We start from the raw sequence: 24,134 nt of genomic DNA, 5'->3' as shown, positions 1-24,134 counted from the left end.
CCACCCATACAATTACGAAAAGAAAAAAAAAAAAAAAAAAACCAACCTAGGGTACATTTTAATGCGTGTATTAAAGGCATTAGGTTATTTTTTTTTTTTCCCACCCCACTCCCTTCCCTGAAAGATCCTGTAATTTGCTCATGGCTTCTGCGCTATTTCTGAAAGGCTAAAAGGACGCCTGCCCGGTCCCGAAGCGCTCCCAGGACCAGCTCGCCGGGACCTCGCCGCCGCCGCCGCTCCTCCGGCGGCGCCCCACGTCCCCGGGGGGGCTGGCAGCCGCCCTCCCGCACCCCGCCGCCACGCGGGGACCGTGCGACATTCGATGTTCCCTCTCCCCCTGCCCCTCCTGCCGCCGCCGAGCGGCACGGCATCAGGAAATCCTCTCCCGCCATCGCGCCGGACTCGGTAAAAAAAAAATAAAAAATAAACCAGCACCACCACCAACAACAACAAAAAAAAAGGGGGAACTAGATGAATTCCGAGATCGCCGCTTCTATAAATACTAGAGCGCACGGAAAACCGACTGCGCCTGGAGTCCCTCCGTCTCGGTGGAGGCCTCAACCCCTCCGGAGCTCGCGCGAGGCCTGAAGCTCGCCGGCTTCCCTCGCCTCTCCCGATCGGAACAAGACAACCGCGTCTCACCTGCAAGTCAACAAGGAAAACAAAGAACACAAACCCCTAGTCTCTACGATTACCAAACCATGTCTAGCCCCGGCGCCAACCCCCCCCCGGCCCCCCCACCCCAACGCCCGCCCGCCCCCAACCTCCCCCCCCCCCGCCCCCCCTCCCCAACGCTCTGCAACCTTGCTACATAAATACACGGCCGGTTTCGGCACGGCCGGCCTAGGCATCGGAGGCGGCGGCGGCGGCCGCCACGGCCTTGGGTCCGGCCGCCAGGTGCGGGCCGCCCAGCGCCCCGTGCCAGTGGAGGCGGCCGTTGGGGCGCTCCTCGGGGGCGTCCGCCTGCCGGTCCCCGTTCCAGCGGCGCTTCAGACGCAGCTTCGGGGGCATCAGGGCGTCCTCCCTCTTCTCCTGAGCCCCCGGCTCTGCGGCGGGCTCTCTCGGGGGCTTCTCGCCGCTGCTCTCCCCTCGCTCCTGCGGCTCTTCGGCCGGGAAGGCGGCCTGGGTGGGCGCCGGCGGGGCCGGGTGCCAGGACGGGGCGGCCGGTCTGGCAAACACGGGCCCCTTCTCCTCTTCCAGGCCGGCGCCGGGCGCCGCTGCCATGCCGGAGCCTTCCTCCTTCTCGCTTTTGTCTTTCCCTTTGGCGGGCGGCTCTTGGCGCTCGGCCTCCTTGTCCACCGAGGGCTCGACCTTCACCCTGGGGGGAGGACTGGCGAGCTGGGGGGTGGCCGACTCCTCGGCGCTTTCCAGTCTCTCCCTGTTCTTGCGCCCGACGGGCGGAGGCTGCAGCTTGATGGGGAACTGGGGCTGCTCCTCGAGGGGCATTTGGCACTGTAGTGGCGGGACCACGAGGCCCGGATAGCGGGGGAAAGTCCGCGGACTCAGATGGTAGTTGAAGACGGAGCAAGCTTGCGAATGCAGGTAGTGTTTCATTTCCTCGGGGTTAAAAGAGAAGCAGCTGCTGCCCGTGAAGGGGCTGAGGCCTGGAGAGGGGCTGTAGGAGAAGAGGGTGGGCGTCAGGGACAACGCGGGAGAGATGGGGACGTTGAGGACCCCGCCGCGCCCCGGCAGAGGGGACACAGCAAAGGGGCTGTGAGGATCCGGGTAGATCCCGGGCCTGGTGAAGAGAGGCAGCATGATATCCGGCTTGCGCTTCTGGTGGTTGATGCCCCCGGCGCCCACGGCGTTGCGCGAGGCCATGAGATCCACGCCGCGGCGCCAGTCGGAGGAGCCGTCCTCCAGCTCCGGCAGGTCAGGCTTCCTCTCGCCGCCGTCGCCCAAAGCTTCTGGGTTGGACGGGACCAGGGAGCCGCCGGAGAAGCGGCCGGGCTGGGCATCTTCGGTGGGAGAGTGGCTGTCCAGCGGCGGGAAGTGGAAGCGGGACGAAGCCGTGGGGACGGGAGGAGCGCTCTGCGGCACGACACCTGGGGCAAGGCGGAGAGAGAAAGGGGGGGGGGAGAGAGTTAAGGGCGCCGCTGCTGAGGGAGTTAAATCACAGGTGAGGAGCTGCTTTTCGGGCTGCGCCCGCAGGCGTTTGGAAGAGCAACACGAAAATGCCATGCGCTGTCAACAGCGCGGCAGACGCCGGGATGGGAGGCGCCTTCCCCATCTGCTCCCTTCCCCGGCGCGGCTCCCGTCTCCTCTGCCCACCTCGAAACCTCGCCGCTGCCGGGGAGGAACCTTCTCCTCTCCGCCCCGGCAGAGGTTTCTCGAACCTCCGGCACCACCGAAGGAAACTTCCACTTTCGGGCAGCTCTCCCCCTGACCTCCGCGCTCCGGTTTAACCCGAAAACGTCCTTGGTGACGGCGCACCGGGGGCACGCTTAGGCAACCGCGCGCCAACGCCGCCCGCGGAGGCGCTGCTGCTAAACCTCAAGCTCTCGGGGTGGGATACTGAAAGCCCCCGGCTTGGGCTTCGCTGCGAGGACGTTCTCCCCCCCAAAACGGTTCCGCCGGCAGCGCTGCCGGCTCCTGCTGCCTCCTCTCCCCCAGGCTCCTGAGGCGAGCTCCCACTGCGGGGCCGCCTCTCGCCAGCGTGCTCCGGCTGCAGCGAGCCGTCGGGAGGCGAGTCGCTCTGCACGCTTTCTCACCTCCGCAGCGCGCCGCCCCGTCCCGTCCTCCTTTCCCTTCACAAAGCTGCGGGAGCCGGAGTCAAGAAACCTGATTCCGGTGCCCCAAACAGGTTTGATATCCCAGCCCCCATCCCAGCCAGAAGGAAAGAAAACAGGTTGTAATTAGACAAGTGCATTCCAGTTCTCCAAACTTCTTTTTTTAAATGCATGCCCCAGAGATAGGAGGGAGTGGCTGCAAACAGGGAAAAGGAACAGCAGTGAGCAATATTGAGCTGGAACTGCCCAGACTTGTTGCTGCAAGTAATTATAGATCTGCAGCGCGGCTTCGTACTACATCTTACACCCCCATGCTTTGGCTGAGGGCTCCCGGAGAACACATTTCCCCCTCCCCGCTGCCGTAAAGGCGACGTGTCCCACACAGGTGAGGCAGAAGGCCTTTCCAAACGCTTCTCCTCTCCCAAGCCTCGCCTTCTGGGTTCCCGCTCGCTCGGAGGACAATGCCTCGCCGTCACGCTCGTGCTCCTGCCTGCCTGGGGCTCCCCGGGGCGGAGAGGGATGCAGCTCGCTCCAACTGCCAAGACCGGCGAGCGCTCATCGCCGTACGTAGGCACAGAGCACAGCAGCGCCGATGAGAAATCGCTTTGCCCACACGTAACCTGTTTTTCTCAGCCGCTGGGGTTTCAGAGTCAACGCTCAATCCCCACTTTCCCCTGCTCTCTCCCTTCCCTCCCTCTCTGCGAGACAGATCTTCAAGGCTTCCCCTGAGGCGCTCTTCTGGAGGTGAGAACCGAGCGCACGGCGCTGTGAGAAAGGCTGGCTCAGGCGCCTCTGCAGTCACGCTTTCTTTGCTGCGGAGAGTTTGGAGTCTAGGGCCCCGCTGTAATGACTTCCAGAAGGGGGTTTTTTGACGGACACCATCGCCATTAATTTCCCTGGCTGCGCGGTGGCAGCGCAGCTACGCAGACAATCGCCCCGGCTGCAGAAATCTAGCTACGGGGGGGATTTAACTCCACCAAAAAGGATCCTGCGAAACAAAGGACCCTCTTCCAGAGAAACCGCAGCAGTAATGCTGACTCTAGGACAAGCCCAGCGTGAACTTCTGCTACTGCTCCTGGCAAGAGACTCAAAGGCCTTTTAGGACAGGCAGGGAACAATTACGCTCCGTTCCCAAACTCCTTCTCGTTACCCTGAATGTCAGCACGCCGTTCTGCCGCAGGGAGGATCGAGAAATACCTGCGATTTTAGTCAAACCCAGACGAGTTCCTACGCTGCTCTGGAAACTTGAGAAACGCTCTGAGCTCACTCCCGGGTTTTCTCTGAACCCCAGGCACGTTCGTTAAAACAACAGCAACTCCTTTTGGTGCGAAAGGAGCCGAGCCGCAACCAAGCGGGGGGCTTTGCAGGAAGAGGGGAGGAGTGCAAAGTGCTGCTGAGCTGCAGACTTTGTGACCGTGCTGACAGGGCCGCCCGGCCGCACGCCTCTAAGCTCCTTGTCAGGGAGGCTCACCTTTATATGGCACCATAAACTTAGGTTACAAACATGTGAGGCAAGGGCCCTGCAAGAGAAATAAAGCCCTCTTATCCCAAGGACGCCCGCCCGCCCCCCCCCTCCTCCCCCAGGAGCGAAAGCAGAGCGAACCTGCGGCACCCGTCGAGGCGAGCCCAAATAGGAAACCAAACCGCTCCGAGGCTCCCCCGAGGACAACCACAGATGCGCCGGTGACAAACCGAGGGAAGGAGCGCTCGAGATAAAGCTTTATCGGCGCCCAGGCGCCCCCACCGCGCCGGCCCTGATTGCCCCGGCCGAGCCTTTCGAGCGCAGGAGACGAGCGATAGGGGGGGGACCCGCAGAGGCTGCTCTGCCCGCCCCGGCCCCGCCGCGCTCGCCAACGGGAAGGGAAAGGCAGCCCCGGCTCCGCACTCACCGTTGGGACGAATGTTGATGAAGGGATAGTTGGGCATCACCAGCTTGTTGAAGTTGAACTTGTAGGTGAACCTTTTGCCTTTAGTCTTGTGGAGGATCCTCTTGTTGTAGTAGTATCTGTTAAAGAAACGTCAGGGAGAGCGATCAAGGCACGTGGCAACCCGTCCAAAGGTCTTGTTTTCGTAGCGCGACCGACGTCCACCTTTGACACGGCTGCCAGGAGGCAGTCACCCAGAGCTCTGACATCAGGAAGGCAACAAAATACGGGCTCGGGAAGTTTCCAGACGGCACTCGCTCCTCCTGTCCCCCGTTCTTTAGGGGTAGCTTTCAAAGCGTGACATTCCCTAAAACACGCGGGAAAAGGGGCGACCCCGAAGGCCCCCCAGGGCTGCCCCTGCTGTTCTCGCCCCCATCCGAACTGGGACCGGTGCTGTGGGCTGGGGGGCTCGCACAAGCGCCCCCACGCAGCACCGGAGCGGAACGAGAGGGGCAGAGGCAGGAGGCAGCCTGCGCTGCGACGCCGAGCCTGAAAAAGGGGAATCTGCACCCGAGGCGTCGGCGGAACAAAGCTCGGGGCAGTTCCAGAGCCATGCAGGAGGGACCAGGCTCCCCAGGCACCCCTGGCTTTTATTTTTCCTCCCAGCCTCGAGGCCCGGCACGCCATCACAAAGAGGGCGCAGGGCACCGGGCCGGAAATCGGGAGGGCCGGTCCCTGCTGCCGTCGGACTCACGGGCGAGGAATTTATTTCCCTCCTGTTTACCCAGAGCACCGTAGGGTTGAAAACGCTCCCTCGCCTGCCCAGGCGGCGCCGATCACCAAGCCCCGGCCGGTCTCCTTCCCCTCCTGCTCCTTTTTTGGGCCCTTCACGGCCCCAAACGACGTCGGAGCGAGGAAGAACTCGGCCGCGGGGAAAGGAGGCATAACCTGCAGCGCAGCCTCCTCCCCGCTTACACCACTTCTGTTTGTCCTCAGCCTTGCGGCGTACAAACAGAGGCGTTGCGGGCGGCTCACGGCCGCAGATCCCCCGTGCTCGGCGGCGGGCGACGCCAAACGGAGCGGGGAGGGCTCCTGGCAGGAGGGGGGGTGACGAGCCCGGGCTCCCCGGGGGGAGCCACGGTCCCTGCGCGCGGCTCCTGCCCTGCCGCCGTCACGCTTGGCGCCGAGATGCCAAGGCATGATCGGTGTTGGCAGGTGGTGGCTATTTTCCACTCCCATGCCTCAATTACGGCCTCGGTGCCACTCGATTTATCGTTTCCTTCCTGTTCCAGCACGGGACTCTTGCGTTTGCTGCCTTGTTTGCCTTTGCCAGCTCCACCCAGGAGGTATCAGAGGGCGTAAGGCAGCGAAGTCCGCGTTAGCGACCGCGTCGATAAACGCCAGGGCCTGCCGAGGACCCGGCTGCTCCCGACAGCCTTCAAACACTGAAACGGCCGCAGTGGCGGATCCGGCGAGGTTTTTACCGCCTCGCTTCGAAACGCTCGGAAAAAAAACCAAACGGGGTGATGGGCCGAAAGGAAAGGGAGCGACGTCTCAGCGGAGGTTTTCGCGTTACGAGGCGCGGGACGCTCAGCCCTCGCCAGCAGCAGCAGGGCGCCCTTCAGCCTCGCCGGGGCTCGGGGAACGCGTCCCCCCCCCACCTGAGCGGCGCCCAGGGGTGGTCACGGGCAGCCCCAGCCACCCGCGGCACCGGGAGGAGGTTTGGCAGTGAAGAGGCAAGCACGAGAAACGTTAGAAAGGGGAGCTGCTTTCTCTGAAACGGTACCATCGATGGCGTGATAATCGAGTAACACCTCTCGGTTTCCTCCCACACCTTCTTGCTCAAGCCGGCGGCGGCGACGGGAGCGGAGAAACGAGGCAGAAAAGCTCCCCGGAAGGAAGCCGTCCTGCTAATAACCACCTGAGCCACAGGTGCAGGTTCGCGCCGCCGCGGACCGCGGCACGGGCAGCCAGGAATTCCCTCCCCCGCCTCCCCAGTCGCACCCCAGAGCTCCGATTCGACACGAAGCTCCCCGAAACGCACCCGGAGCGGGGCAGGGCACCGCAACCGGCTCCCCCCAGGACGAGCCGGGGGGGCTCCTGCTCACCTGAGAGCCCGGCTCAGCTTGTCGTAGTTCATCTGGGGCTTGCATTTCCGCCGGCCCCACAGCCGCGCCACCTCGTCGGGGTCCTTGATGACGAACTCCCCGTACTCGCCCTGCTGCCAGGCGATGACATGGCGGAACTCCTCCTTCTGCAGCAGCTCCAGGATGAAGTGCCAGAGCTGGATCTGCCGCGAGCCGGGGCTGGACTCGGTCTTGTACGCCCACTCGGGGAAGTGGTAACCTTGGGGAGCGACGGGAAAAGGAGCTCAGGCGGCAACTCCGCGGCTCCGGAGCTCGCGAGCGCCCGCGCTACAGACCCGGGGGGTTCTCCCCAGAGCGGGGCCACAGAGCGTGGCCGGGAGCTGGGAGCCCAGCGCGCGCTCCGTGAGGAAGAAGCAGGGAAGCCCGGCTCGCTCGCTCGAGCCGCCTGCTTCCTTACTCGTTTCGCCCCAGTCTCCTTGGAGGAGCTCCAAAGGAAAAAAAAAAAAAAAAAAAAGACAAAACTTAAAGGGACGTAAAAAAAAACACCAACAGAGAGAAGGCAGAAGTAGCGGGAAGCAGCCCGACGGCTTTAAACGCCGCTACGATTCGGGCTCCGGGTGCTTCAGATGACCCAAAGAGGGCCGGATTTGCCTACTTGGGGGCACCGACTGCGAGCGAGGCGAGCGGAGAGCGGGCTGCCGGGGACCCCGGCGACGCGGCTTTCGGAGCGCGGCACCCTGCTGCGGGGCCAGGCGCGCCGACAGATGTTTCGGGGCGGCTGCCAAGCTCAGCTTTTGTCAGAGCCGTTTCCCCGGCGCGGCTGCCGGGGCCGCGCTTTTCCAAACGGTCGCGGCCGCGATTTTCGGCTCGGGCAGCGGGCACGGAGCCTCGCCGTGCCCGGCCGGCACCCACGCCCCCGTCGCGGGCTGGCGGCTCGAACGAAAACAGCCACGGCTGTGCCAAAACTTGGGGGAGATGGGGGGGGGGGACGGGACAAGAGACCCGACGGGGAGGTCCTCACAAATAAAAATTGATTAACCCTAACAAATCGAACGTCCCCGGGGAGGATTCGGTGCGTTAAAGCCGGAGGTCTTTGGGGGGTACCAACGAGCGGGGCTCCCCTCGCGTCCCCACCGCCACGCGGCTTTTTGATGAGGAGGTTTTGGGGGTGGGGGTGTGGGGGGTGGGATTCATCCTGCCCGAGCTCCTCGGGGCCGGGAAGGGGCCAGGGGGGGCAGAGGCGAGCGCCGTGCCCCGGTTCCGGGCTGCCCCCCGGGGCGCCCCCCCCTTACCTCCTCCTCCTTCTGCCTTATCCACGATGCTGCAGCCCGCTTTCATTTTCTCCCTCCTGCTGACTGAGGAACAGAAGGAGATCAGCCCCGGCCAGCCCCACACGCCGGCGGCGCTCCCAGTTTCGCCCCCCCGACCCTGTTTCCCCCTCCCCCCCCCCCGTTACCGTTCACCTCCCGTCCCGGCGGGGCCCCGGTGGGGGGGGGGGGGACGACGTGGGGGGAGCCAACCCCGGCGAGCGCCGTTCGCCTCCTGCTCAGAGGCCGGGCAGCGGTGCCAAAACACGCAGCGCTGCTCAGCTCCCCCACACCGACACGGGGCGGGAGGGGGGGAGGGAAGCCCCCGGTTACCGGGCGGGAGCTCGCAGCTGGCTTCGATTCCGGGACGGGGCGAAGGGCCCGGGACCGAAAGGGGGGGCGGGGGGGGGGGGGGGACACACACAAAACCCGGCTCCGGTGCCCCGGGGGGCGCTGCCAGCCCTGCCCGCCCCCGCTCCCGCTCCGTCCCCGCCGGGGTTTCCTGCTCGGCGCCGCCGCTCGGCGATGGGAAGGGCCGCGGGCCGCCCCCGGGGCTCCCGTTACAGCGCCGCCGCCCGGCCCGGCCCGGCCCTGCCCCCCCCCCAGCGCCGCCCTGCCCCGGGGCTCCCGTTCCCGGCCCTCCCCCCCCAACCCGCCCGGCTCCAACCCCCGGTTCCCGGCCCCGACCCCCCCCCCCCCCCCGCAGTCCCGGGGCTCGCCCCGCCGGGGGCTCCGGTAACCGGGGGCCCCCCCCCCAACCCCCGGGGCCGCCCCCAGAGGAGCGCCCCCGGCGGCGCGGCGCGGCCTTGCCCCCCCCCCTCCCCTTACAACCCCCCCGAGATGGCGGCGGCTCCCGAGCCGTTTCCCGAGGCCGTTTCCCGGGGCCGCTTCCCGGGACCCACCTGCGGGGGCGGAGCGGGGGCGGAGGGCGGCGGAGCGCGGCCGGGCCGCGGTGCCGATGTGGTGCGCGCCTCGCTCCTGCTGCCGCCGCCGCCGCCGCCGCCGCTACCTCCCCCGCACGGCCGCCGGAACCGGAACCGCCGCCGCCGCCCACACACTTCCGGGCGCGCTCCCGGCCCGTCCCCTCCCTCCTCCCCCCCCTCCCCTCCCTCCTCCCGCTTCCGCTTCCGGCTCGGCGGGGCGGGGCGGGAGCGCGCACGCACGGCGCCGCCCCGCCCCTCCCTTCCCGCGGCCCGCCGACGGGTGGCGCTGGGGGACAAAAGAGGGCGGAAAGCGAAGCGGGCCCCTTTCTCTCCCCCCCCCCCAAAAAAATTAAGGGTTTGGGGTCCCCCCCCGTGGGGTCCCCCCCCCACACGCTCACAGACACCGCCCCCCCCCGTTTCCAACCGCCTTTATTGGGGTCGTGCCGAGCCCCGCTGCGTTTGGGGAGGGAAGGGGACAGAAATGGGGTGAAATAAAGCGAAAAAGGGGGGTAAAAGGGCCGCGCGTCCGCCTGTCTGCCCGTCCGTCTGTCTGTCCGTCCGTCCGTCCCGCCGTCCGTCTCGCCGTGGTCCTGCTGCTCAGGCCTGCGGCTGGGCCAGGCCGGCCCCCACCTCGCTGTAGATGGTTTTGAGGGGGGTGCGGGGCTGGGGGGGCTGCGGGGAGAGGAATGGGGTCGGGACGGGACCCCCCGTAGGGAGAGACCCCAGACAGCCCCGTGGGGACAGCCCCGGGGTCGCCCCATAGGGACAGCCCCAGGACCCCCCTGTGGGGACAGCCCTGGGACCTCCCTTAGGGGACAGCGCCGAGGTCCCTCCATGGAGACACCAACAGGACACCCCTGTGGGGGCAGCCCTGGCCCTGGGGTCACCCCACAGGGACAGCCCCAGAACCCCCTGTAGGGACAGCATTGGGGTCCCCCCATAGGGATGGCCCTGGGACCCCTCGTGGGGACAGCACACCAGGATCTCCCCGTGGGGACAGCATCAGGGTCCCCCCATAGGGAGAGCCCTGGGACCCTCCTGTGGGGAGAGCACCGGGACCCCCCCGTGGGGACAGCCCTGGGGTCCCTTGTGGGGGGACAGCACCAGGGTCCCCTCATGGGGACAGACAGCCCTGGAACCCCCCTGTAGGGACAGTGCCGGGACCCCCCCATGGGGGACAGCCCTGAGGTTCCCCCCGTGAGGACAGCCCCAGGACCCCCCCCCACAGCAGACAGCAGCGGGGTCACCCCTTGGGGACAGCCCCGGGACCCCCCCCCCCCCCCCGTGGGGCCGGCCCTGTCCCCAACCCCTGCCCGGCGGGGCCACGGGTGGCCTCCCCCGGCCTCACCTGCTCGTCCTCCACGGCGGGGCTTCTCCTCAGGACCTGGGCGTACTGCGGCTCCTCCGCCACGCTGAGGGCAGCTGGGGAGAGAGGAGCTGGGGAGGGCGAGCGGGGGTGACACGGGGGGCCTGGAGCCACCCCGCCGTGGGGGCACGGGGACCCCCCAGCCCTGGGGACATCACACCCCGGGGGCACACGGCTCCCCCCCGTGCCCCCCGTATCCCCTGGAGCCACGGGGACGCGGTCCCGGTGGCGGTGCCCACCTCCCTCTGCCGCCTTCCTCCTCCTCCTCCTCCTCCTCCGCAGGCACAACAGGACGGCCAGCGGTCCCACGACGGCGGCCAGCACCCCCAGGCAGATGTACCACCTCTGCCTGCCTGCCTCTGCGGGGACGAGGGGCGGTGGGTGGCCGGACGCCCCCCCAGGCCACCCCACCGTGGCGGGAGGGGACGCGGCGGGGCTTTACCGTGCTCGCACAGGGCCTTGACGTCGACGGAGCAGCTCTGCTCCTCGGCGGGGCTTCGAGCCACGCAGGTGTAGGTGGCATTGAGGGCGCTGGCGGGGATGGCCAGCTGCAGGGTCTGGCCGTCCACTCTCTGTCCCCACGGCGTCCCCGAGGCGTCCCCGAGCTGCCAGGTGGCCCGAGCGGGGCTCCCGGGGGGCAGCGAGCACCGCAGGGTGACGTTGCAGCCCTGGGCGCCGCGGGAGTGGAGCTGGTGCTGGATCAGCGGCGGCGGCACGGGCTCTGGCGGCGGCGCAAAGAAACCCTGCTGGGACCCGGCCCGCATGGGGACACCCTGGGGACGCCGGCTGGGAGGGCCGGGCAGCCAAAGGGCGGGAGAGGGAAGCGCAGGTGGGGCACGGATCTGTCATAACGCCAGGAAAATCCCCCCCCCACCACCACCCCGGCAGATGCTCGGCGGTTTCTCTTCCCCTTTCCTGGGCTCCTTTTCCTGATAACTCCCCGCACAAAAGGGCTTTGTCGCCTCTCCCCGCGGGCTGGAAACCCCAGGGGCGGCGGCAGCGCTTCCCAGTACCCCCCCCCCCCCCCGGTTCCAGTTGCTCACCGTAGACGGAGAGGTTGAAGGACGGGTCGTCCACTTCCGTCGTGCTGTCGTATTTGATCTGCACCTCGTAGACCCCGCTGTCGCCCGGCTCCAGGCCCCCGATCCTCAGCGCCGTCGCGTTGGGCATCTCCAGCCGCTGCTTGAAGCGGTCGCGGGGGTCGGGGCGACGGAAGCCCTCCGGGCCAAACTCCGCCACTTGAATTTTTTTACCGGCGCCAGCCCTGAAGTACCATTCGACCGTCTTCACGCTGCTGCCGTTGGGCAGTGCCGGGGAGAGCAGCACCGAGCGCCCCCGGACCCCGCTCGCCGGCTGCGGCTGGGTGCCTGCGGTGCCTGCCCGGGACAGCGGCGGTCAGGAAGAAGCAGAGCCCAAAGCACCCTTAATCCTTCACCCCTCGCCTCCAGCACCCTGCCAGCACCGCTGCGCTGACGCCAGCCACCCGCGGAGCCGCCTTGTCCCCGTGCCACCCCGTTCCCATCGCAGGGACGGCCGCGGCTGCCGGGGGGCTTCACCCCCCCAGCCGCAGGGAGCAGCTTGGCCAGGAGCAGGGCAGGCTCTGCCCGCTGTGGGGCTCGAGCCGGGGCAGGTTGGAGGCTTGCCCTCCGTGAGACGCCTGCCAGCGACCCTCCGGAGCCGCGAGCCAAGTTTCGGGGTGCAGCCGGCTTTGCGGGCAGCGCCCTATTTCTAGCGCGGCCGTGCCGTGCAGACCTCCCGTGACGCCAGGAGGGGCGGGATGCGGCTTTGAGACGCGAAAAGCTGCGTGGAGACGACCGTGCCGGCGGGGCCAGCTGCGTCCCCACATCACAGGACCCATCCTGCGCCGGCCGCTCGCTTCCTGTACCCCGCTCGGGGCCGGCCACGCGTTTCCCACCCGCTGCCGGTGCAGCCGCGCTCTGGCCGGGGGCCGCTTTGGTTTTGCAGAGAGGAAGGCGATGCTGCAGGGCTGGCATGCAGGCAGCAAAGCGGGGGTGTGGGGAGGGAGGGGGCGGCCAGCCCCACGGTGCCCTCCCGGCTCCCCCGTTCTGGGGACGCTGGTGCAGAGCGAGCCCGCGTCGCCGCGCGTCGCCCCCGGTGGCACCGAGCCGCCCGCTGGTATTTTGCCCCAAACAAAGGGCCGTGCCCCGAGCTTTACCCCAAACACAGCCTCGGCATTTCCCGGCTTGATCCTGCCCTGGGAAGCTCCTGCGTGGTGTCCGCTTGTCCCCATCCCCGTCCCCAGGCCCTCACCCCGTAGAGCTGGAGCCTTCGGGCTGGTGGTGGCCGTGTCCCCCCACCCCCCCGGTGCTCTGGGTGCCCCCCAAACTGGGGGCTGCGGTCCCGGCCCAGCCCCAGCGCTCTGCGTGGAGCAGCGCCTCTGCCTCCGAGCTGGGAGCTGAGCAAAGGGACCCCCGTGGGCCCTGCGGGGATGGGCGGGCAGGGTTGGGCCGGCACAAAACCCCGACGGTTTGCGAGCCGAGTGCTAACGCGGAGCAGGACGAGGAGCAAACTCTCTCACGCCCGGGTCCCGGCCCCGCCGGTGACAGCAGAGCTCTCCGGTGGTGATTTACGCTGGCAATAAATGGTGATGCCGTGCACGGCGCTGAGCCCTTCCCACGCTGCTTCCCATCGGCTGCGAGCGAGCGGGGCACGGCACCCAACAGCACCGAGGGCGTCCCAGCCCGGGTTCCCTTGGGAGCAGCGCCCGGGACTCCTTCGTGGGGTTGAGCCCTGCTCCCACCCCGCTGTTTCCCCCATTTTCAAACCTGCACCGAAACCTCCAAAAGGACTAGGACTCATTCTGCAACCCAGCCCCGAAGCCACGATTTCGCTGGGTTTCTGCAGCAGCAGCGAGTCGCTGCTGAGCTCGCCTCCCACTCCCGGCTCTCCCACCGCCACCGCCTCCGGGCTCAGCACCGGGGGGCCACCGGCGAGCGGGGCCTGGTGGCCGCCGCCTCCCCCGTGCCTACCTGCGGCGATGAGGAGCAGGGCCAGCAGCCGGGGCTCGAGGGGACGCCGTCGGCCGCGCGACCCCCCCATGTCTCCATCACCAGCTCGAGGCAGCGCTGACCTCAGCTGCGCAGGCGGCGGTGAGGACGCATGCAAATCTGCCCACAGGCAGCAGCGCACCTTCCCAGGGGAGTGGCGACCTGGGGACACCCTGGGGACGATGCTGAGCCCCTCTGCCAGAGCCTCCCCGCCGCCGCCCAGCCCCGCCGGGACCTCTCCGGCGCCCGAAGCCCTTTGGAGCCGCTGCCCAGCCCTCGCTCTCCTCCGGGTGCAATAAAGGAGGGCTGGAGCCCGGATGCCGCTGTTGGGTAAATAACGCCAGCTGGGCCGGCGGCGTGCGGGGACGGCCACCTGGCACGGGCTGGGGATGAGCGCCCGGCCCCCGTCACCCGGGGATTTGGGCGTAGGGCTCGGGGAGGAGGCTCCTGCTGGCTGCGAGGCACCACGAGCACGGGGAGCCGCCGCCGCCGCCGTCGAGAAGCTCTCGGCTGGCTGTGAGACGGGGACAAGGAGCTCGGCCCCCGGCTCGGGGATGCTGCCAGCGGGTGCAGGATGCTCCCGGCCCCTACGCCGAACCGGCGCTCCCGCCCCGCCGAGCTGGCTCCCCGGGAGCGGTGTCGAAAAAAACCTTCCCCGGAGCAAAACCGGGGCCGAGGGGAGGGAAGGGGAGCGCGGCACGGCCAGGCTTGTCCCCGTGCCGGCGGCTGCAGAGGAGCAGCACAGGGGCTGGGGCGGCGCAGAGCAGGAACCGCGCTCCCCGCTGCCGTTTTCTGCAGTTCCAAAAAGGGAAGCGAGAGGCGGCTGCGCCCCCCCCCCCCCGCACCGTGCTCTTTTTTTGGGGCGCAGCCCCAAGCCGGGGAGCTTTGCAGCGCGGCCCCGGGGACGATTTGATGGAGAGGGGTCCCCGCCTGGGCGCGCGCAGCCCCGTGCAGGCTCCCCGCTGCGCTCTCACCAAGATTTTATTATTTGCTGGTTTCGCGAGGCTGGGAGGTGGGGGCCGAGCACGGGGCCCCGTGACAGAAGGTGCTGGACACACACGAGTGAGACCCCCCCTCCACCCCCCCCCCCTTTTCGAGGCAGTGCACGGGCAACACGGAAACAGCGACGGGGGAGAGGAAGAGTGGGCGCGGACCCACGCCGGCACCGGTGCCCCCGCGTCCCCCCCCCCCGGGATGCCACCGGGGGCTGCTCGGCCCCGGGAGGGGGGGACCAGGGCAGGGGCTCAGCTGGGGCAGTGGGGCAGGGGGGGGGACGATTTGCCCCAGGTGGGCTCATCCTGCATCCACAGTGGCTGGCACCGGGGTGCACCCAGCCCCCTGCCCGCCCCCTGTAACCCCAAAAAAAGGTTTTGGTCCCCCCCCCCCCTCTTTTTGCCAGGGCAGCCTGCTGTCTCAGCTTGAAGAAATGGGGGCTGGGACCCCCCCCCCCCCTTCCCAACCGCGGTCCTGAGGCATCAGAGCTGCACCCAGCCCCGGTGGCGGAGGGGGGACCCCAGCCTCGCTGCCGCTCGTCTCCTTGTTCCCCAAGGGGCTGGGAGGGCTTCGGGCAGAGGGTTGGGCAAACCGGAGGTGGGTGGGAAAGCGTCCGGCCGGCTGGCACCCAGAGGCGGTGCCTCCCGTGCCCCGGAGCCAAAACGGGGGCTGGAGAGGGGTCGGGTTTGGCACACAACGCACGTCACGGCCCTTGGGTTGCGTCCCGATGCTCCAGCGCTGCTGGCGCCTGCGGGGAGGGAGAGAGAGAGAGGAATCCTTCAGGCGGACTGAGGGCGCCGCGCCGCCCTGTCCGTCCGTCCGTCCGCGCTGCTGTCTGTCCATCCCTCTGTGCTGCCGTCTGCCCGTCCCTGCATCTCCCCTCCTCTCCCCCTTCCATCCGGCAGCGGGACGGGGCCTGGCGCAGCAGGCAGCGACAGGGCTGGGGGCAGTGGCAGGGCTGGGGGCAGTGGCAGGGCTGGGGGGGTCCCCACCCTGCCCCGGACCCCCCCCCGGGGGCAGACAGGGGGCCACGGGCCACCCGCACCTGAGGACCTATGTCACCTCCTCGGCCGTGTCCTCTGGCGCCCGGCGGATCTGCTCGCAGACGGTGGTCACCGGCGCTTTCTCCGGCGGGCTCGGGTCCGGGTTATTTTCGGGGGGACGGAGGCCCTGGGGCAGAAATGGGGGCTGCTGAGGGTCCTCCCCGCCCTCCCCGCTGCCCTTCCCGCTCGTCCCCGGTACGGGAAGGATGCAGAGCTCATGGTGGCCCCGTGCCGCGGAGCCCCCCCTGCACCCGGCAGAACCCAGCAGTGCCCTGCGTGGCTGGGACCCCACGAGATGGGGACCCCGACGTGGCCAGGCCCCTGGTGTGACCTGGAACCTGCTCTGATGGAGACCCCGAGGTGATGGGGACCCCCCCAGTGTGCCCCCACCCCTGGCCGGCAGCACCCAGCCCCAGTGCCCGACCCTCCCGGGGGGCTCCTCACCTGGTCATTACCTTCCGGGGGACTCCGGCGCACGATCTCGGCGTACTGGGGGTCGGGGGGGCCCTCCTCGGCCGGCACCGTGGGGGTGGCAGCTGCAGGGGAGGAGGGGGGAGGAGGTGTCAGGGGGGACCCCGAAAACGGCCCCCGGGGCACGGCTCGGCCCCGAGCTGCCGCCGAGAGGGGCTCCACCGACCTGGGTCCGCCGCCGACTTCTCGCTGTTCAGCCGCCAGCACCAGAAGGCGCCCCCCAGGCTCACGGCCAGCAGGATGAGGGTGAGGACGATGTACCCCGACTTGGAGAAGGTCGCCTGCCCCCCTGCGAGGGCAGAGAGCGGGGCTGAGCCGGGGGACGGCTGGAGACCTCCCCACACACCCCCCCAACAACCCCAGGCTGAGCTGGTGGCACCCAAGGGTGCTCAGGACCCCCCACCCCCAGGAGCAGCACAAGCACCCTCACCCCCGCTCCGGCAGATGGCCTGCAGGTCGAAGAGGACGACCTTCTGGTCGGCGGGGTTGCTGACGGTGCAGGCGTAGGTGGCGTTGGCGGTGCCGGGCTGCAGGGCCAGGCGCAGCGTGGTGCCGTCCGGGGACAGCTGCGAGCGGTCGGTGCCCAGGTCCCGCCGCCCGTTGTCCCTCCTCCAGGTGACGTTGACGGCGCCTTTGCCGGCGCCCTGGCACTGCAGGGTCAGGTTGCACCACTCCACCGTGCTGGCCAGGAGCTGGCTGCGGGTCCGGGGGCTCGGCACCGACTCTGTGCCCAAGGGGAGGACGGGGTCAGCCCGGCGCGGCACCGCTCGGCCACCTCCCGCCGCCCCACGCCGTGGCACGGGGCACGGCCACCACCACGGACGCGGCCACCCCACAAAGGACCCCACGGTGGGGAGCACGGAAGGCCAAGCAAGGCAGCACGGAAGGTCGGGGTCAATCCTAAATCACCTCGTCGCTCTGTTGCCGCGTTCCCCCCATCTTTTCGAGCCTGCACTGGGAGCTTTGTGTTGCGTCCCCGAAGCCCGGCCCCGTTTTGCATCGCTCACCGTACACGGAGAGGTTGAAGGACTGGTCCTCCACCAGCGCTGGGTGCAGTTTGATCCGCGCCCCGTAGACCCCGCTGTCGCCCAGCTCCAGGCCCCCGATCCTCAGCGCCGTCGCGTTGAGCATCTCCAGCCGCTGCTTGAAGCGGTCGTGGGGGTCGGGGCGCTCGAACCCCCCCGGGCCAAACTCCGCCACCTGAATCGTGGCCCCGGCGCCGGCCGAAAAGCTCCACTCGATCTCCTTCACCCTGCTGCCGGGGGGCAGCGCCGGCGAGAGCAGCACCGAGCCCCCCAGGATGCCGATCACCTGCTGGGGCTGCGCACGGACTCGGCCGAAAAGGAGCTCTGGGGACAAGGCAGAAAGTCACCCGGGTGCGCGGGGACAACGCGGGGATGGGCAGCAGGACCCCCCCCATGGGGGACGGGTCCCCTCCCGGTGCCGCCGTCCGGGCTGGAGGAGGAGGAAGCATCGCCCGGCCCCGGCGCAGACGCCTCGTGTCCTCTGAACCCGCTGCGGATGTCCCTGTCCGGGCCGGGGACACGGGAACGTGGCCCGAGAGCACGCCGAGGCTGCCGCTAGCGGCGGGGAGGGGAGGGCGCCGGGGTCGGTTTCCAAAAAAGAAAGCGTCTACGTGTTCGGATGCCGGTGCCGCATCTGAACGGCGCGCTCTAGGGCGCTGCGGCCGGGCGCTCACCAGAACAACGCTCCAACAGACTCTGCGAGGAGTTCCCCGCCAGCATCTGCAAAACCTCATTTTCCGCCTTAAAACGCGCCTCTGCCAAGATGCCTACGAAAAACCAACAAGGGGTTAGGGCAGGGGTTGGGGGGGGGAGCGGCCGGGCTGGGTTCCCCCTCGCTCCAGAGGCGCGGGGCGCTCGGGGGCTCGCACGAGGTCCCGCACCCCGCTGCCACGTGCCTGGGAGCGCGGGGACGTCGCCGGCGGGGGGGGGGGGGACGAGGGACCGTGGGGGCCCGGGAGGGATGGAGCCACCTGGGCGATGCAGGGCGGCGATGTCGCTCTGAGCCTACGCCGCGAGTTTTTGGCAGCACCGCCAGCTCGCCGCGCGAAAGCACGCTCGGCACCAGCTCCCTCTCTGCTGGCGGCGCCCGCCTACCCGCAAGCTGTCTCCTCCACCGCCCCCGGCCCTGCCAGGGGGAGAAAGGGGCCGAGGAAGGGGGGGGGGGGGCAGCATCTTGTCGAAGCCCCTCTGCCACCCGTCCCTGTCCCACGCAGGGACCGGGACGCTCAGCGGTGGGCTTGGGGCGAGCGCCTTTGCCCCATCCAGGATGGGACCCGGGGCGCAACGTCCCCGGTGCCCCCTCCTCTCCCCCCGCCCCGCCGCCAGAAGCAGATGTGCCGGAATATTAAAGCAGATTAAACGCGGACATCCCAGCGTTTGCTTTTTATAAAGCCCGAGCTGCCTCCCTGCCCCGCTGGGAAGGAACGCTCCCCAGCATCCCCGCGGCGGTGCCGCCCCGATCCCGTTTATCGGGGGCTTTTTTGGGGCTCCTCCACCCGAGCCTGACACCGGGCTGAGCCCCGCTCCCTCCCGCGCTGCTCCCCCGGGGGCATTCCCAAGTTTTTGGGGCCCCGGCTGCGGGAAGGGTCTGGCACGCGAGGCCGGTGCCCAGCTGCCGGGCAGATGCTGAGCCCCGGGGGCAGGAGGGACGAGCCGCAGCCCCCCAGCGAGTGCAAGGAGGGGGGAGCGGGGAGGGATGGAGGAAAATCGGGTGGGAGAAGCGGGTGGGCGCCGAGCACAAGCACGCCGCGTCCCGGGCTGGTCCCTCCTATCCTATTAACGGCCCCAGGGGAGGGCAGAGCCGGGGCCCCCGAGGTGCTCGAGGCTCCCCGGCGCGGGGACGTCCAGCTCCGTCCAGCTCCGATCTCAGATCCCAAAGGTCTCCGAAGGTGATTTCAACCCGGGCTTTACCCCACTCCGGCTCATCGCCCCCACGCACGCCTGAAGCAAAGGATTCGGATCGGGGCGGGGGGCTGGCAAAGCCCGAGGCACCGCGCCGGCCTCCTTTCCAGCCCGCTGGCTGTATTTTTGCCCGCAGCACGCGCCGAGCGCCGGCGCCAGCAGCCCCCGTCTGCCGGCCGCACGCTCCCGAAGCCAATTAAGCGTTAGGAAGATAAAACCTCGCCGCTAATCCGCCCGGACTATTAGATGCTTTCTGTCGGAATCGAGGGTTTTATGGGAATTATTAAACGTGTGGCTTAGCACGCCGGGAATTAAGGGGATTCCTCTCTCCCGTTTTACGTAAGAGCCTCGCCGCTCTCTCTCGGGCACAGCCCCCGGGGGGCTCCGTGGGGCGAGCTGCCCCTGCCGGGGGCTGCAGCGGGGGGCTGCCCGGCGTCCCCCCCCCCGGTTACGAAACCTCTCCTTCGAGCATCGCGCGCTCTTGCGCGGCCGTTTGGACCCCTGCGGCCAAGGGCTCGGCGGCGGAGGGCCGGGCGGCACCGGCGGCAGCGCTGCCCACCCCGGGCGGCCCCGGCCACGCGGGACGAGGGCTCGGCGCCCGTGCACTCACCTGGCGCGAGGCCGAGCAGCGCCAGCAGCAGCGCGGGCAGCCGGGCTCCGCTCGTGGCCAAGTCCCCCTCCATTCCTGCTCTGTGCCGCTCGGTGGGCAGAGTCAGCGGCGGCGGAGACGGGGAGGAGCAAAGCCGCCTCTCTCCGCCGCTACCCGGAGGAAGGCGAGCATCGCATCGCGCCGGGGCACCGCGTGCCTCTTAACGAGCTCGCCGCAAACGAGCAGGGATGCGGGACGCGCACGGCCCAGGGTTGGGGGGCACAGCCGGGTCCCCCCCCACCCTCCCCCAAGCTCTCAGCATCCACGGGCGGTGGCATCCAGAGCATCCCGGTCCCCTCGGTCCGAATTGTTTCCCTGGGGGAGGCAGCACGGCAGCAAGGGGGGAGGCGCATCCCAAACCCCACTGGGCTGAGCTCCTTGGGGCGAAGAAATCAGCACGGGGGTTGTGGGGGGGGGGATGCAAAAAGGCAGAGACCCCCCCTGAGCCCTCCCAGCCCCGTGCCAGGTGCCCACAGGGAAGGAAGCGGACCCCATCGGCACCTCGGCCAGCTTATTTTTAATTTCAACCCCCCAGCGAGCCAAGGTGGAAAAGACAAAGAGGGAACGAGCCTCAGCGCCACGTTCAGTCGGCTTTCGGCTGGACAGAGCGTTAGCAAAAAAAAATAAAATAAGGTAAATCAGCCCCTGGGGAGCAGGGGCGCGATGCCCGAACCCTGCAGGATGCGTCCCCGAGGGACCAGCAGTGCTGGTGAGCAGCGTGCCCGGGACAGAGGGTCGGGAGAAGGACCCTCGGGAAGGCGTGAGGTGACACGAGCCAGCCCTGTCCTGCTCCCAGACCCCAGGCTGAGAAGCCACAGAGCCCGGATTCGTGCCAGCTGCTCCCAGGGGCTGCTCCCCGCAGCTGGCACGGGCTGCATTCGTCGCCATACGACACACGGGGAGGTCACCGTGGCGCCAAGGAGCACCCCAGATAAAAAGCGGCAACACAACCTGAGGTCAGCACGCACCTGGGTCCGGGCCAGTGCTCGGATTTGGCTCTTGGGAAGCGGCCGGCTCTGGGCGTTGGGGTACGGGGCGGAGGGGATGGGCTGAGAGCCACTGCATGGTTGCCACTCACTCCTAAATCACCCCTCGGCACGTCCCCGGGACGCCTGGCAGGACAGCAGCAGTGCCGGGACCGAGAGACCGATGCCCCGAAGAGGTGGGACACGGGACCAGCAGCACGGCCAGGATGCGACCCCACGAGCATCGGGAGCAGCCGCAGCCCCGCGCGGCTGGACCCAGCCCAGGGAGCTCGGGGCCGGCGCTGCCGACGTGCGGGGGCCACATCCTGAACCCCGAAACCCTCCGGCACCGCTGGGCCGCATCCTGAGCTCCTGAGCCCCCCGGCGCTGTCCTCGTGCGCGGGCGAGGAGGAGCTGCGGAGCCCAGGGCTGCCTCGGGCAGGGAGCGTGCCTGTCAGCAGCCGGGAAAGTCACAATTTGCTGAGAACTCAACGTGACCGCACAGAGCCACCCTGCGCGACTGGGGGGGGGGGGGGGAAAAGGCTGAACCTTGAAGTTGGAAGCACGAACGAGGGGCCGCGTGAGCTTGAGATCGGATCATTTCTGCCACCTCTTGCTCTCGCTCTGCGCCCAGCGGGGCTGAGCTGATCCTCCGCCAGCACCCAGGGCGGGATTTAAACCATTCCTCACCCCAGCGCTGCCCCCGGGAAGCCCCAGAGCCCCCCCCCCGGCTCTCCGAGAGGCGATGGCCCCCCCAGCAGGGCCCCCCCCCCGGGTGCCCACCCAGCCCCTGGGGTCCCCCGGTGCCCGGCCAGCCGGAGCCCTTCGGCTCACGCAGGAAACCTGCGGCCGAGCGTGGGGGAAGCCACTTCCCCCCCCCCCCCGCCATCGCTGCTGCAGCCGCAGGGGTGGGGACAGCGCCTGCACGGGGCAGGGGGGGCTCGGCGCAGCTCCACGCGCCCAGGATCGTGTCCTCGGGGGACCCCAGCCCTCGCTGGCACCGCCGGGACGGGGACCTGTACGTGCTTTTGGGGACAGCCCCCCCTTTTCGGGGACGCTGCGAACCCGCTGTGGGGACGAGAGCGAGGTCACCGCTGGCTGTCCCCACGGCCCCGGGACGAGCGGCCCTGCCATCTGCCGGCAAGGGGGACAGGGCCCGCGAGGTGCTGTGGGTGCCAAAAGGCTCGGGTCCTCCCCTCCGACGGGTCCCAAAATTGCGGGGCCATCGCCCCTTGGGGGCTGCCGGAGCCCCTCTGGGTCCGGGGCTTCCTCCAGGGCTGTGCCTCTGCCAGGACCCGGCAGAAATTGGGGCGTTTTGGGGGGATTTGGGAACCGCCGCCGAGTCGCCGCCGCGCTCCGGACCTCAGCCGGCAGCACGAGGACGAGCTGGGTCGGCAACGGGGGGGCGCCGCACGAAAAGGGCCCCGGGTAACCCTGCACGAGGCCTGAAGGGTTTTAGGGTTTCATCGCCGCTGGGCAGAGCTCACAAAACCGATTTCCACGCGCGCCGCCGGGTGCTGGAGGGGTGCTGGGGGCCGGATCCTGCCCCGCGCCTCCTGCAGCCGCTCCGGGCAGGGGAAGCCTCGCGGTCCCGGCTGCACCCACCGAGACAGCGCAGGGCAGCGGAGCCCACCCCTAAAATCCCGTCAGCTCGTTAGGAACCGGCTCGGATCACGTTTTTTGGGTGGCAGAACCACCTCCTGCCTCCCCGGGAAAGGAGCGCGGAGCTGCGTTCGCTCCAAGGCGCTTTCGCCCCTCGGGAAGAAGTTGTGCCGGGGTTAAAGCGCACGAAGGGCCGCGGCGAACAGCTCCAGGCCGCACGGCCAAGGGAAGCGCGGTGTTTTATTGTTTATCGCCAACAGCTCCTGACGGGGATCCGCCGGTACGCGCCGCTCCCCCCCGGGGCCAGCCCTGCAGTCATTCCAGCCGGCGCTTCGCAAGCAGCAGCGCTGAGAGAGCCCCGGGACACAAGGGGGAGCTCGGCAGCCCCGGGGGGGGGAGCCCTGCTCAGCCCCTCCTGCCTCCACCCCAGCCCCGAGCAGCCCCAGGGGCAGCCCCGCACCGCCCCACGCTGGGCGCCGGGACCCAGCGCCCTCCCCGCAGAGGCCCGCGGGGCTCCAGGCAAGGCCCCAGCCCCGGCTGCGCCCCCCCAGCCGCCGTCCTCCCCCAGCTCTTGGCCTCCTCAGATCCCCCCGGCCTCGGCTCTCCCACGCCAAGGCCCCACACGGGGCCCTCGGCGCCCGCCAGAGCCTCCGGAGCCCAAAGGCCCGGCCCGGGCCCAGGCGCTGCCGCCCGCGGCCGCCATTTTCCCTCCCTCGCCCCTTCCCCGGCCGCCGCCAGGCAGCTACTGATGACGTAAGCAGCGGGGCGCGCAAAGACACCCCTCCCCTCGTTCTCGCCCACGCTGAAGTCTCGCGGGATTTCCGCTGGTATAAATGGACCCGCGGGAAGGGGCGGGGCTCAGTGCCCGCCCGGCTGGCGGGCGGTGGTGGAGGTGGGGAGCTGCGGCTCCGTGAGGGCGCGGGGCCTTTAGGGGCCGTCAGGGGCCGTCAGGGGCCGTCAGGGGCCGTCAGGGGCCGTCAGGGGCCGTTAGGGGCCGTTAGGGGCCGTTAGGGGCCTTTAGGGGCCTTTAGGGGCCTTCTCCCCCATCTTCTGGTGCTGGTGGCCCTGCCCCTGCTTTTGGTGCAAAAAAAGAGAGATTTGGCTCAGACGCCAGCCTGGAGGACCATGATAACAGGACACACAAGGGGGGTGTCTCATGGAGGGGGGAGAAACGTCCCCAGTGTTTTGCAGCTTTCTGAGGATAAAGGGGGACTTGGCCGTCCCCGTTGCTCGCGCCCTGCCCGGCACCAGAGCCCCGTTCCTCGGCTCAGCCCCGACTCCTGCCCGGGGGGCTGCGTCCTCGACCCTCCTGCCGCCTCCTCTCCAAGAGCCTCTGATTTATTAGGAACGAAATCAAATTCTACTTTATCACCGGCCTGGGGAGCAGAGGGCTGAGAGATTAAATTCCAGCATGACAGCCGGCGGTGAGGGAAGAGCCGGAGTCGTGCCTCTGTTTGCTTACGGCGTGCTATTAGCGGGTCCGGGGCTCCGGGAGACAAATTACGCTTTTCTAGAGGGACCCTTATTTCATTTTTTTTTAATTATTTTTAACCTGCCGTAGCTGGCAGCTGGCTGGGAGCGAGGCTGCGGCTGTGCCTGCCCTGGTCAGGAGCTCCTGGTGACGGGGGCTGCTTCCCTGCTTGCCTGGTGCTCTCGGGCTGGGTTTGGGGGAAACCCCAGGACCCAAAGCCAGCTGCCTGTTGGCTCCCGGGTGCTGCCAAGTGCCCCGTCCCTCTGTTGTCCCCAGCTTTGAGGGGACAGGGACAGCCCGGCGAAGCCAAAGGCAATTTCTCTTGTCCCGCGCCCGCGGTGCTTCATCTGCACCCCCAAACTTTTGGGATGCTCCCTCGTCTCGGTGCAGCACATCCACGCGAGCCGGCGTGCGGGAACGCACGAAAAATGAAATAACAGCCCCGCGTCACCCTCCCCTGCTCTTCTGGAGGCTGCAGCCTCGTGCCTGCGGGGAGGCGAGGGAGGAAGAACAAGGCGAGGGATTTCTGCGGAGCCGAGAGGAGGCGGCGAGCGCGCTCCATCCTGGGGAATAAATTAGAATACATCTCGGAATAAATGAGCTGGATGGCGAGGAGGGGAGGGTTGCTTCCCGGGGAAACGCGGCTGCCTCTTTAGCGAGGTGGAAGCACCTCCGGGGCTTGGATTTCGGAGCTGATCTAATCTCCAGGTGTGAATTCACGGCTCGCT

At 68.7% G+C, this 24,134-nt stretch overlaps 3 protein-coding genes across 10 annotated transcripts; all 3 read right to left on the bottom strand.

Annotated features, from left to right (window-relative positions):
• Nucleotides 1-133: 133 nt before the first annotated feature.
• ETV3 (ETS variant transcription factor 3) lies at nt 134-9,053 on the bottom strand. Of its 3 annotated transcripts, none has more exons than XM_083813777.1 (6): nt 8,891-9,053; nt 7,974-8,036; nt 6,703-6,940; nt 4,619-4,734; nt 804-2,045; nt 134-642 (listed from the first exon to the last, which is right to left on the bottom strand). In XM_083813777.1, exons 2-5 carry the CDS (start codon nt 8,017-8,019, stop codon nt 844-846), a joined length of 1,602 nt encoding a protein of 533 aa, XP_083669903.1. In that variant the 5' UTR covers nt 8,020-8,036; nt 8,891-9,053; the 3' UTR covers nt 134-642; nt 804-843. The 3 variants fall into 3 exon arrangements, with proteins under 3 accessions (XP_083669903.1, XP_083669905.1, XP_083669904.1); XM_083813779.1 differs by having other exon boundaries at nt 7,974-8,029; nt 8,891-9,047; XM_083813778.1 differs by having other exon boundaries at nt 7,974-8,032; nt 8,891-9,045.
• A 270-nt stretch (nt 9,054-9,323) lies between these two features.
• On the bottom strand, nt 9,324-13,400 carry LOC310887632 (SLAM family member 8-like). 2 transcript variants are annotated; one of them, XM_083813773.1, is made up of 6 exons: nt 13,268-13,400; nt 11,321-11,653; nt 10,720-10,998; nt 10,517-10,636; nt 10,260-10,348; nt 9,324-9,583 (listed from the first exon to the last, which is right to left on the bottom strand). In XM_083813773.1, exons 1-6 carry the CDS (start codon nt 13,335-13,337, stop codon nt 9,509-9,511), a joined length of 966 nt encoding a protein of 321 aa, XP_083669899.1. In that variant the 5' UTR covers nt 13,338-13,400; the 3' UTR covers nt 9,324-9,508. The 2 variants fall into 2 exon arrangements, with proteins under 2 accessions (XP_083669899.1, XP_083669898.1); XM_083813772.1 differs by having other exon boundaries at nt 10,260-10,333.
• An 848-nt stretch (nt 13,401-14,248) lies between these two features.
• On the bottom strand, nt 14,249-20,928 carry LOC310887633 (SLAM family member 8-like). 5 transcript variants are annotated; one of them, XR_014575761.1, is made up of 7 exons: nt 19,330-20,928; nt 16,800-17,141; nt 16,223-16,516; nt 15,959-16,081; nt 15,777-15,857; nt 15,324-15,448; nt 14,249-15,026 (listed from the first exon to the last, which is right to left on the bottom strand). XR_014575761.1 is itself a non-coding variant. In XM_083813775.1 (7 exons), exons 1-6 carry the CDS (start codon nt 19,400-19,402, stop codon nt 15,332-15,334), a joined length of 1,041 nt encoding a protein of 346 aa, XP_083669901.1. In that variant the 5' UTR covers nt 19,403-20,928; the 3' UTR covers nt 14,249-15,026; nt 15,324-15,331. The 5 variants fall into 5 exon arrangements, 3 of the variants coding, with proteins under 3 accessions (XP_083669901.1, XP_083669900.1, XP_083669902.1); XR_014575762.1 differs by having other exon boundaries at nt 15,341-15,448; XM_083813775.1 differs by having other exon boundaries at nt 15,766-15,857.
• Between the last annotated feature and the right edge of the window lie 3,206 nt (nt 20,929-24,134).

Source organism: Anser anser (genome assembly GCF_964211835.1).
Source record: "Anser anser genome assembly, chromosome: 28".
In the NCBI taxonomy this organism is placed as follows: Eukaryota; Metazoa; Chordata; class Aves; order Anseriformes; family Anatidae; genus Anser; species Anser anser.
Note: the sequence above shows the minus strand (reverse complement) of the source record. Positions and strands in the feature narration are given on the sequence as shown.